General features: G+C 55.8%; 1 protein-coding gene across 1 annotated transcript in view; it reads right to left on the bottom strand.

The window, feature by feature from the left end:
• Nucleotides 1-13,040, bottom strand: part of ADGRA1 (adhesion G protein-coupled receptor A1) — a 207,620-nt gene that overhangs the window by 130,753 nt on the left and 63,827 nt on the right. The window contains exons 4-6 of the mRNA XM_051982798.1: nt 6,226-6,297; nt 2,738-2,809; nt 290-453 (exon numbers count right to left, since the gene is read on the bottom strand). Coding sequence (XP_051838758.1) covers nt 290-453; nt 2,738-2,809; nt 6,226-6,297 — 308 coding nt within the window. The remainder of the gene's footprint in view (nt 1-289; nt 454-2,737; nt 2,810-6,225; nt 6,298-13,040) is intronic.

The following is a 13,040-nucleotide window of genomic DNA, read 5'->3' as shown; positions in this document are numbered from 1 at the left end:
CATGAGAGGCCGCAGTTCCCTACCCCTGAGCCCTCTGTGCTTTAAGCTGGAGCGCATTCTTTTCAGAAACTATGTCTGCAAGGGGAGGAGATCCAGGTGTTTTTTTGGGGGGACGTCTTTGCTGGCTCTGTCTCCTCAGTGAATGTCCATTTGTAAAAGGGGACTGACGTCCAGCAAAGTGGTTTGTGGAAATCTGCCCCGTGGAGCTTGTCCGGGCTCTGGAGACGGCCCAGGGAGCCCCCCCGACCCACCGCGGGCTTTTCTTTGCTGAGTTCGGCGGCCGACTCACCGCAGGTCAGCTGGTCCTCTCGGAGGCCGCGCAGAGGCCGGCCGCTCAGCGCCGCAGGGAAGGCGCACGTGGTCTCCTCCGCCAGCCGCACCGACGCGTTTCTGGCCCACTCTGAGACCCACCGCAGGTGACAGTCACAGATGAGGGAGTCGGTGCCAAAGTGCCTGAGGCAGCCAAAGAGAGACACGGGAAACGGTCAGGGGGTCTTGGGGAGTGCTGAAATCTGGAGAAGAGCGCTTGTGTGCGGGGCAGCTGTCAGCCGGGAAAACAACCGGCCACCCACCCACCCAATCATATGTCTGTCTCTGCACACACCTGTCCGTCCATCCATCCCTATGTCTGTCTCTGCGTGCACCTGTCCGTCCATCCATCCCTATGTCTGCCTGTCCATCCACCTGTCCATCCATCCATCCACACATCCAGCCATCTGTCCAGCCATATGTCTATCCATCCACTTGTCCATTATTTATTTATCCATCCTTCCACCTGTCCATCCACCCTTCCATCCGTCCATCCACCCATCTGTCCGTCCATCCGCAGCGAGCTCCCCTCAGCTCCCAGGACATGTCTCATCCTTTGTCACAGGCTGGACGACAGCCGCCAGCTGCCCCGCGCCTTCTGTCCCACTGCCTCTCACTCACTGGGTACCCAGTTTCTAGACCCTGCTGGGGGTCTCCGGGGAGATGCTGGGGTCCGGCCCCGGACCTCCCCCTGCGGACGGGCTGGGGGCTTCCTGTGTCTCTGTGCCGCTGCCCTTGCCACGATCCTGCCTTAGCTCTTGGCCCAGTCCTGGGGCTCCCACAGAGGCTGCTCGACTTCCTTCGGTCCCCTCCCCACAGCCCCTCCCACCCTCTTCTGAGCAGCTGCTTTTGACCCCCGAGCCGGGACCTGCCACAGGCCACTGGCCATGAAGGGTCTGAGCCTGGGGCTCCCTGAGTGTGTGGGGGAAGAGCTGCCCCTCCCTCCCCCTCCCTCAGCGGCCCCCAGCCCTTCCCCCCCCAGCCTGGGCCCCACTCAGCGGCCCCCAGCCCTTCCCCCTCCCCCAGGCCTCACTCGGCAGCCCCCAGCCTGTCCCCCCCCCCAGCCCGGGCCCCACTCGGCCGATAGCTCAGGTTCTAAGCCCCCTGGATGAGGAAGTTGGGTGCCCCAAGCCCTTCTCCCTCCCCCGGGCCCCACTCGGCGGCCCCCAGCCTGTCCCCCCCCCGGCCCCACTCAGCGGCCCCCAGCCTGTCCCCCCCCCGGGTCCCACTCAGCGGCCCCCAGCCCTTCCCCCCCCCCCAGCCTGGGCCCCACTCAGCGGCCCCAAGCCCTTCCCCCTCCCCCGGGCCCCACTCAGCAGCCCCCAGCCCTTCCCCCCCCCCCAGCCTGGGCCCCACTCAGCAGCCCCCAGCCCTTCCCCCTCCCCTGGGCCCCACTCAGCGGCCCCCAGCCCTTCCCCCCCCCCCCCAGCCTGGGCCCCACTCAGCGGCCCCCAGCCCTTCCCCCCCCCCCAGCCTGGGCCCCACTCGGCGGCCCCCAGCCCTTCCCCCTCCCCCAGGCCCCACTCGGCCGATAGCTCAGGTTCTAAGCCCCCCGGATGAGGAAGTCGGGCGCCCCAAGCCCGCCTCCCCCTGAGACAAGCACAAAGCCCTGCCGGGACCTCGCACCCGCTAAGTACTAAGCACACCCTGAACCGAAGGAAGGAGAGCGGGAAGGAGGAGGAGGCGCTTGGGGGGAACCCTGCCCTGGGTCGGGCTTCTCTGCTGTTCACAGCCTGTGTGACCTTGACCCTCAGTCTCCTCCTCTGTGGTGGGCGAGAGAGAGACCACCGGAGCTTCCGCTGCCTCCCTCCCTGGGGCCCTCGAAGGGGCCGCGAGGCACCGAGGTGGAGATGCCCAGTGGGCAGCACAGGCCCAGAGATGGGGGCAGAGCGGGCGATGGCCCTGGTTTGTGCGCGGGGCGAGGGGAGCAAGGCTGGCAGCTAGAAAGGGCCGGTCAGACTGCACAGGGTCTGCGGGGCCAGCCTGGGAGGGAAGGGCAGGCCGGAGGCGGGGAGGCTGGGTGGGACCTCGGAGCCGGGCTGGGCGAACCACAGCCCGAGGACAGACTGCGCCAGGCGAAGGCCGGGTCACAAATGTCCTTGGCCCGAGAGCCAGACGAACCCGGGCGGCCCTCCCCTCCCCCCAGGGGCAGCCGCCCGGACAGTGGGCGAACAGGCAGGGGGCTGGGAGGGGTCAGAGGAGAGCGAGAACAGTGGGGGTGGGAGGGCAGGGGGGGCACTGGGAGGGATGGGGGGCCCTGATTGTCCATGGGCAGGCGGGAGGATCACGGGCGCCCTCTGGGTTAGAGAATGGAGGGGTGAGGGGACGGGGGGGGCAGGACCCCCTTCCCCCATCAGGCGGAGGAGACGGAGCCGAGGCCGGGGCACCCCGAGAGGAAGCTGGGGGTGGGGACGAAAGCCATACTTACACAACTTTCAGGGCCGAGAGCTCAGAAAAGAGTCCGTACATCAGCCCGGAGAAGATATTCCCCGATAGATTCCTAGGGGAAAAGAGACCCGAGATAAAGCAAAGCCGGGGAAGGAGGCACAGGCGCGGGCACGGGAAGCGGCGGGTGGAGAATCCCGGGGAGCAGGTGGTGAGTGGGCCGGGCCTGGCTGGGAGGGGAAGAGGAGGGGGCTCGGCCGCCCCCAAAGGCCCAAGCTGAAGGGTGTCTGGGTGGGGGGCCGCGGCCCCCGCCCTCCTGCCCCTCTGGCCAGCCCAACCTCTCGCAGGCTGCTGGGAACAGTGGGCACTGCCAGCTCCTTTCCTACATGAGCAGTGCTCCTGGGGAGGAGGGGAGGCTGAGGAGGAATGGCCGTCCTCCCAGACTGCTCTCCCCCGGGTGGTGGGACCGGCCTGGGAGAAGGGAGCAGCTCCCCGGGGACCCGGGATCCAGGAGAAGAGAATGGGGGGCAGAGGAGGGACCCCCAGAGCAGCCCGGGGAGGGGCCACATGGCTCGGTTGCTTTGGAGAAACAAAACATCCCTCCTGAAGAAGAGCCTGTGGAACCGACATCAGGAAGCGGCTGAGACGGGCTTTTCCTGCACGAGGCCGCGGCTTCCGGGCTGAAGGCGAACTCCTGGGAGGGCCAGAGGCGGGAGGCGGCCTCGTGCAGCTCAGGCTTCGGGCCTGGTCCCAGCTCAGCCCCCAGTCCCACGGCCCCGAGGGGGCGAAGGCCGGGGAGGCTCCGGTCCCAGTGGCCCCCAGCTCGGCCGGGCCCAGGCCAGACTCGGCAGTCGGTGCGTGTTCATCCCCGGGGCGTCTCCCAGAACGCCTGCCAGGGCATCGGGGGCAGCTGTGCAGAGAACCTGAGTGACGGGGTCCGACTCCCTGGCGGGGGCTGGGGATGGGCCATGGGACCCCGGGGGAGCAGCCGTTCCCAGAGATCCAGGCGCCCCCCGGTTCTGGGCTCGTGTCCCCCTCCTCTGCTACAGAGCTTTGTGTTCTCAAAACGCGCCCACGGCTGGTTTAACCCCGGCCCTGCCCGGCCTCGGGCTTCAGACTTTTTCTTCCTCCCCAGAAAGCGAGCAGCCCAGTGGGTGTCACATGTTAGATCCAACACGTAGGAACATAGTTACAGACCACGCTGCCGCACAAGAGAAAGCAGGTGAAAAAGGAAGGGAATGAGGAGGAAAACCAACTACAGGCGAGCGACGGCAGGAGGCGGGATCCGGGCGGGGCCGCGCTCGGCCCCCACAGTCTCTCCCTGGGTGCCCCCGGCTCTCTCCCTCACGGAGCACGTGCAGCCGGCCTCAGTCATCTCACTGGGGGGGAGGGTCCGTCACACAGTCTTGCTGTTGCCGTGGACGATGCCCTCCTGGGCCTGCTCCCTTCCCTCAGCACCAGTTCCTGTCAGTCTCGCCAGTGCTCTCTGTATCCATCCTTACAGAACAATAATATTCCACAACACTCATATACCACAATTTACCCAGCCATTCTCCAATTGATGGGCATCCATTCAATTTCCAGTTTCTAGCCACTACAAACAGGGCTGCCACAAACATTTTGGCACATACAGGTCCCTTTCCCTTCTTTAGTATCTCTTTGGGGTATAAGCCCAGTAGAAACACTGCTGGATCAAAGGGTATGCACAGTTTGATAACTTTTTGGGCATAATTCCAGATTGCTCTCCAGAATGGCTGGATGTGTTCACAATTCCACCAACAATGCATCAGTGTCCCTGTTTTCCCACATCCCCTCCCACATTCCCCATTATCTTTCCCTGACATTCTAGCCAATCCGACAGGTGTGTGGGGGTATCTCAGAGTTGTCTTAATTTGCATTTCTCTGATTAATAATGACTTGGAGCATATTTTCATATGGCTAAAAATAGCTTCAATTTCTTCATCTGAGAATTGTCTGTTCATATCCTTTGTCACGTCTCCCTCCTTGAAGCATCACTCGGGCCATCGCTAGGCCCGGCTGGAAAGCTGTGTCAGGGCATGGCCAGCTAAGGCGGGTCTGAGGACGGGCCGGGGACTGGGCCCCATCTGCTCTCTGGTGACCGGCCCCGCCCAGGGAGCCCCCGCCCCACGTTGGCCGTAGGGAATAACAGCTTGGATGAGCCTTGGAGCCCATTGGCTGAACAGTCACAGGGACGTCGGTGGGTCCTCGGGGGATCAGTGCAGCCTCTGGCCTGTCACGAAGGTCCTCCTAGCGAAGGTCCCCAAACCCTAAGGCTGCGGCACTGATGAGGGGCTGTGGTCGGCCAGTCTCCCCGCCTGTCCGGAGGGAGACACGTGGCTGACCTCGAGCACGAAGCTCCCAGGACACGCGCCTGTCCCTTGGCAAACTGAGACCTGAGCTGTCCAGTCACAGCTGAGGAAACTGAGGCAAACTGAGGGAGCCCTGTCAAGTGTCCAAGGCCAGATTTGAACTCGGGTCTTAATGGCTCCAGGCTCAGTGCTCATCCATCGTAGCGCCCAGGTAGCCACCTTCTCCTTGGAGATCCTTAAACCAGCCCCTTTAGTCGGTAAGTATTCATGAAGCTCCTACTCTACACCTAGAGCAGTAAAAAGATGGCCGCACTAATGCATTGTTGGTGGAGCCGAGGATCAAGAACAGAATTATGTGGAAGGTGAATAAAATAGTCCCCGCTCTTTGGCCAAAAGCCCCCCCCCCCATTGCTGAGTTTCATACAGCCCAAGAGAATCCTGGAAACAGTTCTTCGTAGGAGAAAAAGAACCAAAAAGAAAGCAGGTGCCGGGGAGCGGCCGATGGCACCGACAAGGTCGTGAGATGCTACTGCGCTCTAAGGACAAATGGAGGGAAGCCAGACGAGACTGCAGTGAACTGAGCCCAGGTGAGCAGAACCTAGAAAACGGCCCCCAGAAGGAGGCAGTGACACTGAAAGAACTGGACCAGAACTGGAGGGATGGGAGCCAGCTCCACCTCTTCCTCCCTGCTCTGTGAGTGGGAGGACTCTCCCCCCTCCCCTGCCTTCTCTCTGAGGGGGAGGGCTCTCCCCTCCACCCTCTCTCTTTTGAAGGCCAGGGTGAGACCTACCTCCCTCCCCTCCCAGAGCTTTGACCCCTTGGATTTTTGAGCGATTTCCCGGGTTTTTGACCTTTTCACTTTGTTATAAGGACCGGGCAGCTGGGGAGGGCCAAGGGGAGGAGCACCAAGGGGAGGAGCACCCTGCCAGCCCCATATAACAGAAGATATCCAGGAAAAAAAATCATGTTTTAATCTGGGAGGGGGGAGCATCTCGGCTGCTGCCCCAAACCGCCTTCGAGCTCAGGGTGGGTGGCCCACACAGCCAGACTCCCCAGGATTGAGGGAGCAGGAGGTGCCCCTGGGAGCTTCTGGCTGCTCTTTGCTTCCCGGTGCCCCCGAGACCCCTCTTCCTCCCGCTCTGCTGGGCTCCATGGCTCCCGGCCATCATGGAGCACTGCCCAGGTCCCCGCGGGTACTCACAGCTTGTGAAGACCACTGAGTCCCGCGAACACCGGAGGAGTCAAGCAGCCGATCCTGTTATTCGAGAGATCCCTGTGGGGAGACACGACGCTGACCTGTCCATTTGGTTTGGGCTGAGGAGGAAGCCTGCCCCTCCCACCATCCCCTGAGTGCTCCCACCATCCCGAGTGCTCCCATCCCAAGCAGAAGTCTCTTGAGGGCCAGTGGTCACGCTCAGGAGGAGCAGGAGGGCAGAGGTTTCTCTTTCCTGAGCCTCGATGTCAGGTCTCCCCGACCGCTGCGTCACAAACAGACCGACCACAACGCGGGGGGCATATGGCCCTGGGGGAAGCAGCGCCCCTGCTGTGGGGGGGCGGGGCAAGGCCCAGCCAGGCCCTCCTCCAGGTTGTGGCCCTGCTGAGGGTCCCAAGCCCATTCCCAAGCCCCCTGCTTCTACCTCTGCAGAAACCCAGCCAAGGGGAGGACAAGGTGGCCGAGGAAGCGCCGGGCGTTTCCCTTGTATGCCATTTCCCCAGGATACCACAGGAAGGCGGAAAGGAAGGCGAGGGGAAGATGGAGTGGGAAAGGGCTGCCCAGGAAATGTCACCAGGGGGGCTCGGCCTCCCCAGGGCCGCACCAGGAGCCAGGGCAGAGCTCTGGGCTCTGCCAGTGTGGGGCTGACCAAGCAAGGGCCGGCCCCAGACCTGCCTGCCCGGCTGAGGGGAGGCCTATGGGGCAGCTCTGGGTCTGCTGCTTGGCAGTCACAGGGACTTGGCTCTCTCAGGTACCAGGACCTAAAGCAGCCTCTACCCCAGAGTCCGTGTGAGAATGACCTTCCCAGCATCCCCTAGTGCTACCCTCCCCCCTACGGGCTTTGACCCCCTTCCCCTTGGGGCATAAGAGGCCAGCAAGCTCAGAGCAACAAGCCCAGGATAAGACCAAAATCCGGAAAAGGAGAGGGACTGGCCCCCGATCCCGGGGCCTGGCTGAGCAGGGCCCACTGGCCACAAGCTGAGGAGGGAAGTGGGACAGGCAACATTATTGTCACGTCAAACAAAGCCCATCTGGAAACAAATATATCGATGGCTGATCCATGGAGATCAACTTGCAAAAGCCCAGGTTCGTGAAGCGTCCACTCAGTGACCCCATCTCTGTCTCTGGGTGCCGGAAAGGAAGTTCCTTCTCTCTGGAGGCCCAGCATTTGCATTTCAAAGACCCCATGCAACTCTGATTTTCTCTTGTCTGAGAAATGTTTCTCCTACGAAAATTCTATGAAAAACTCTTTTCCTCCTAAAAGATGATGCCCAATTTTATATGAAAAGGCATTACTGAGTGCAAGGCATTTTCTTTTGAAAGCACTTTCCAATTTTTGCTTTTCTCTCTCATTGAGGATATTACATAATTCTGATTCAACTTCCTTTCTCTTTATGATTGCCTGAAACATTTTCTCTGTGATTTATAGGCTTCAGAACTTAATAATCACATTCCTCAGAGAATTAAACCCAGAGTTCCTTCCTTATGTAATTCTATGGATTTTGTTTTGTCCTGTGGCTTTGCTATATCCAGGAAATCTTGTCTTATGGTTTCCTAAAATAGATATTAAGATTTTGTAGTTATTTCATCATGTTGTTTTGTTTTGTTTTTCACCTGGGAGTGTGATTCTTAAATTATCTCTCTAAAAGTTCTTCTTCGAGTCCATTTTTAAAATGTAGCTCATTTATGTTCTTTTTTTATCTTTCGGTTTCTCCCCCATCGTTTTTTGGTATCATCATTGTATCAATTGAATTGCTTAGTTCTACCTCTTCCATTTATTTTTAAGATTGCCAATTGCTTAACTAATATTTTTGAGCTTCTATTTTGTTCTTTTTTTCAACTTTTTCATTAACAGTTCTAATTTTATTCCTGTTTTTCCTTTTGCTAATATTTATATTCCTAACACTTAGCACGGTCTGGCACATGTTGTCGTTGAATCATTCGATTGGGTCCAACTCTTGGATCCTATCGTACCAATACTGTCCATGGAGTTTTCTTAATAAAAATATCAAATGGATTGCCATGTCCTTCTCTAGAAGATAAAGGGAAAGACAGATAAAATGATTTGCCCAAAATTACACAGCTAGTAAGTGAGCTTAGGTCACCCTGGTTCCAGAGCTTGTGTTCTATCTACTGAGCCACCTCTGCCTACCTCCCTGGCACATAGCAAGTACTTAACAAATGTTTATTGCTGTTGTTATTATTAAATAAAAGATTTCTGTTGTGTTGTTCAATTCCTATATTTTATAGTATTTCTAATATATATGCATGTTTTCTTTATCAGAGGCATTTGTGCATTTATTAAAACAAGTTATTTTATTGTTAATATGAAATATAATATGATATTTTTGGCTAATATTGAACTATCTTTGAGTGACTGACAGAAATCTAATAATTTTTTGGGGGGCTAATACTGAACTATCCTTGAGTGACTTACAAAAATCTAATTTGATGATCATATTTTTATTCTAAAATGGTGTTCTGTTTGCCCTTATTTGCTTTAATTATTTTGTATCAATAACCTCGACTACTATTTGGGGGATGAGCTTTCTCTAGTTCCAGGAGCTGGATGATAGTTGGAGAAAAGGAATATCTGGATAGTCAGGAATGCTAAAAAGTGACTCTAGAAAAATATCTAAAATAGAATTTTAACACCAGGTTTCTTGAGTCAAAATCCAAAATTCAATTCTTGTCGTGTTTCCTTCCATTACAGAGTTGTCTGTGATTTGTACTGATTTCTGAATTAAATTTGTGTTTGGCTCAAGTCATAATGGCAAATTCTGATTTCCAAGAATCAGTTGATCTTTTATGGAGAGAAAGGGAGAAAGAGACAGACAGATTCAGTCACTCAGAGAAAGAAAAATGCTTTATTTAACATTTGCTAAGAATTTTAGATTTGTTATCTCATTTAATCTTTACACTGACCAGGTAAAGTAGGTTCTAGTATTTTCCCATTTTACAGGTAAGGAAGCTGAGGCTGAGAGAGGTGAAATGACTTGCGCAGACTTCTATAACTAGTGAGGATCTGAGACAGGCTTGGAACTCAAGTCTTCTTGATTCCAAGGTTTACACCACACCCACGCTCAACCCTAATTCTAAATGCCACCTATCTTCTATGAGTTTCCGAGCTCTTTTAAAATTTGAATTTTTTTTAATAAATCAAAGAATGTTTCCAATTGGCGTAATTTCATCAATCAGCCAGAGATTAATTTTCTTTTTACGAGGAATGTCATTAAAATTGGCAGTTATAATTATAAAATGCTTTGCTTTTTTTTAACCCCCTCAGTTATGTGATTTGAATTGCCAGTCAAAGGTATGATCTGACTTACTTTTCTAGAGTATAACATCAGCCTTGCCCATGCAGACAATGCACCTGAACTATCAGCCACAAGCACAAACTTTCACTGCCAGACCTTTGTCGACAGCGGTCCTTTCCCAAGCACACACAGTCTTAGACCCAACTCCAATCCTGGATTTTATAAACAAGAACATTCTGACTCATGGGCACCCACAGAATGACCCAACACTGCTGAATGACCCTCGTGGTCTGTCAGTGTCCCTGCTTCCCTTTTGTAGGAAGACACATCATTCTGTCAGCTCTCCCACTTCCTCTGCTCCTCCCCCCTTCCTGTTTACTCAGTACCCGAGATGCCAGCAATCGAACCATTCCTCTTCTTAGCTCTCCTTTCCTTGCTTTTTAAATACTCGTCTCCTTGTTTTTTATATTGTTTGGAGGCAACGATTGAAAGGGCTCCAAGGAATTGATTCTAAAGATCTCTGGAGGAGGAGAGAACACCAAGTAACCAGGGAAATTATAGACATTATTCCTCTTAGGGGAAAAAAGGCCATTGGGAGGGCTCCATTGACAACCTGCCCGGTGTCTGCTTCCTAATCTCTACAAAATCTTTACGGGAATGTGTTGTCTTCCCATCAAGGTCATCTCTGCTCCAGCTGTGAGAGCGGAACAGACAGACGTGCAGAAACAACAGCCCACCCTGGCGGTCGCACAATTAGCTGGTAACGAACGCCGTGTCCCGCTGTGCTGAGGGTCTGTGGGATGGAAAAAAGGCCCAGAATGCTGTCAAAGAAAAGGACGCCTCAGAAGGTCTCCCCAGAGCCCCTGCTGGAGTCCCACGGGAACCATTGCAAGGTGCTCCACAGCCACGATCCCTGATTAGGATAAGGAGTGAGAAGGCAGCAAACAGCAGGCAGGGTCGCTGATCGAAGCACCAAGCACCTGCATGGAGCTGGATGGGGGTGGGGGGATACCAAGACCAGGGAGGTCACATGGCCAGGGGACGAAATGGGTAAAAGGCAATGGGGAGCAGGGTCCCGGATGAGAGGCAGCGGACTGGCCAGGGCCAGCTTTGAGGAAGGGTTCCAGAGATGGACGAAGGACTATACCCAAATCCCAGGCAGTCCCTGCCCTCAAGGAGTTCTCAGAGGAGAGGACAGAAGAGATGATATCCAGAGCTGGTGAGTGGCTGGCAGAGAGGGCTGCTGGCAGAGACAGGGGACGGCCCAAAGGCCGGGGTCATCTGTCAGAAACAGGAGACGTTCGGGGTGGGGGGCAGGCCAGACCAAAATCAGCAGGCAGGAAGGTGATTGGCCTAGAGCACTATGGGGGAGGGTCCCGGGTTCTGCGGAGGACTGCCTCCAGGTGCTCAGGTCTGAAGATGACCTTCATCAAGCCTGTAACCTTGTAAAGCCTCTGTACAGATCCATGAAGCCTGAAAGATGTTTGCTCCATGCAGGAAAAATCCAGTTGGATGAAGAAATGGTACAGATCAATATGCAGTTGGAAGGACTGCCCTTTGACTGGGACCTCCCTTCTCCATACCTTGGGCCACCCACCAATGGATCTGGAACGGGCTCCAGAATGGAATGAACTGCCTTGAAAATATTATACTAGCACTTGGGCTTGTAAAATCGGTTTTTATTGATGGGTTGTTTTGGTTGCCTAGACTTTCCCCTCTATCAGATCTTTCCTCCCATCTGTCCCAACCCAAAGAACCATCCCTTGTAATAAAGAATGGTTTTCAGAAAAAAAAAAGAAAAAAAGGGAGATTGTTCTGAAATCAGTGGAAGCCAAACATTTAGCAAACCCCTGTCCTCAGGTGGCATGTCCAGCACCACCAGGGGCTTCGAGTGCCCTCATGCTCCTCTCCAAAGCAAAGGGCCAGCTCTCCCCGGGCTGCCATCCTTCTGGTGGCGATTTATATCTGGGAAGGATGGGACACCCTGTGCCAGCTCTCCCCGGGCTGCCATCCTTCCGGTGGCGATTTATGTCTGTTTGGGAAGGATGGGACACCCTGGCCACCTGAGGACCCAAAGGGCCGGTCCCCTCTCAGACTGGTTGGTGCCTGAGACCACCCTTGAACTGATAATCAGGAAATTTTCCAGGGAATGGGTGTGAAAGTCGCGAGTAGAAAAGCAGGAGCCAGCTCACTGGCGCCCACTGGAGGAAGTGACCACATCATGGAGACACAGAGTGAGATGCAGCTGCAAGAACTGTGCCTTTCTCTCCACACTGCTCTCTCGGGCAGCACGTGCCCCATAACTGCCGATCCAAAAGCCCATGAGGGAGGAAGACACCTGCGAGTCCACGCGGAGCCCTTGGTGGGCTGACAAAGGTCTCTGTCATTCTGCCGTCCCCACTGAGACCCTCCCTCTCCCCTCCTCCCCCAGCTACCTGAAACTGTGTGTGACGGCCTGAAGCCAGGAAGACTTGAATTCAAATGTAGCTTCAGGCACTTACAGCTGTGTGACTTTGGGCAAGTCACTTATCCCTATTTGCCTCAGTTTTCCCATTTGTAAAATGAGCTGGAGAAGGAAACGGCAAATCCCCGGTATCTCCGCCCAGAAAATCTCAACGGAAGCCACGAAGAGTCGGGAACACTGAAAAGGACCAGCTGAGCTGAGAGCCTCGGTGATGCTGAGCTCAGCGCAGGGGCAGGAGGACCCGTGGGAGCCGGAGGGCGCGAGCCCAGGGAATGGAGTTCTTTCCATCCAAGAACAAGCTTTTTGCCATGGGAACTGTCCGGTGCTGAACTGGGTATTTTGCCAGAGGAAGCTCCTCTCTTTCAGCAAAGGTCCAGGACACGTTGGGTGTTTCATCGAGGATTTTCTCAGGCAGGAAAAAGTTGATTTCATTTCTTTAGTGTTTAGGGTCTACATCATTCGGTTTCAAAGAACTGTCCCAGGATCTCTCCGAAGCTCCAGGACCTCATCCTTCACCCGGGAGACAACTCCCCGGTTGTGGGGCTGGCCCCAGGCTGTCCCAAACTAATATGTCCTAAACAGATCCGCCATCTTCTCCCCCAGATCCAGTCCCATACTTTGGTCACGTTCACCCCCGAGCCCATCACTGGGGTCCTTCCTCGGCCGCCAAGTATTGACACTGCAGAGAGCCCGGCACACGCCCGCCTGCCAGAAAGCCACGGAGAACTCACGCAGGCGAGCGCTCACCGGGGGTCAGAGACCGTGACGCAAGGACGATGTCGAGGTCTCCCTTAGAACCCATTGTGTGACGGGGGAGACCCTGGCCTGGGACCGCCCAGCCCGGCGTGCCCCCCCCCCCCCGCCCAGAGAAGGGGCTGTGCTCTAGGAGCAAAGCAGGCGTGAAGCAGCTCGGGAGGAACATGAGGCGCAGTTAGAGAAGCCCCCGAAGTGGCCGCGGGGCCTGTGGCAGCTCCGAGCTCATGCTGGTCTGCCAGCCGCAGGCGGACACCGCGACTCGACTCTAGCTGGGGAGGCCGTGTTGGCCCTCAGAGAATGGACAACAAGTGACCGACCCTGGTTCC

Source organism: Antechinus flavipes, chromosome 2 (genome assembly GCF_016432865.1).
Source record: "Antechinus flavipes isolate AdamAnt ecotype Samford, QLD, Australia chromosome 2, AdamAnt_v2, whole genome shotgun sequence".
NCBI lineage: Eukaryota > Metazoa > Chordata > Mammalia > Dasyuromorphia > Dasyuridae > Antechinus > Antechinus flavipes.
The sequence above is the reverse complement of the archived record's forward strand: the minus strand, read 5'-3'. Positions and strand labels throughout refer to the sequence as shown.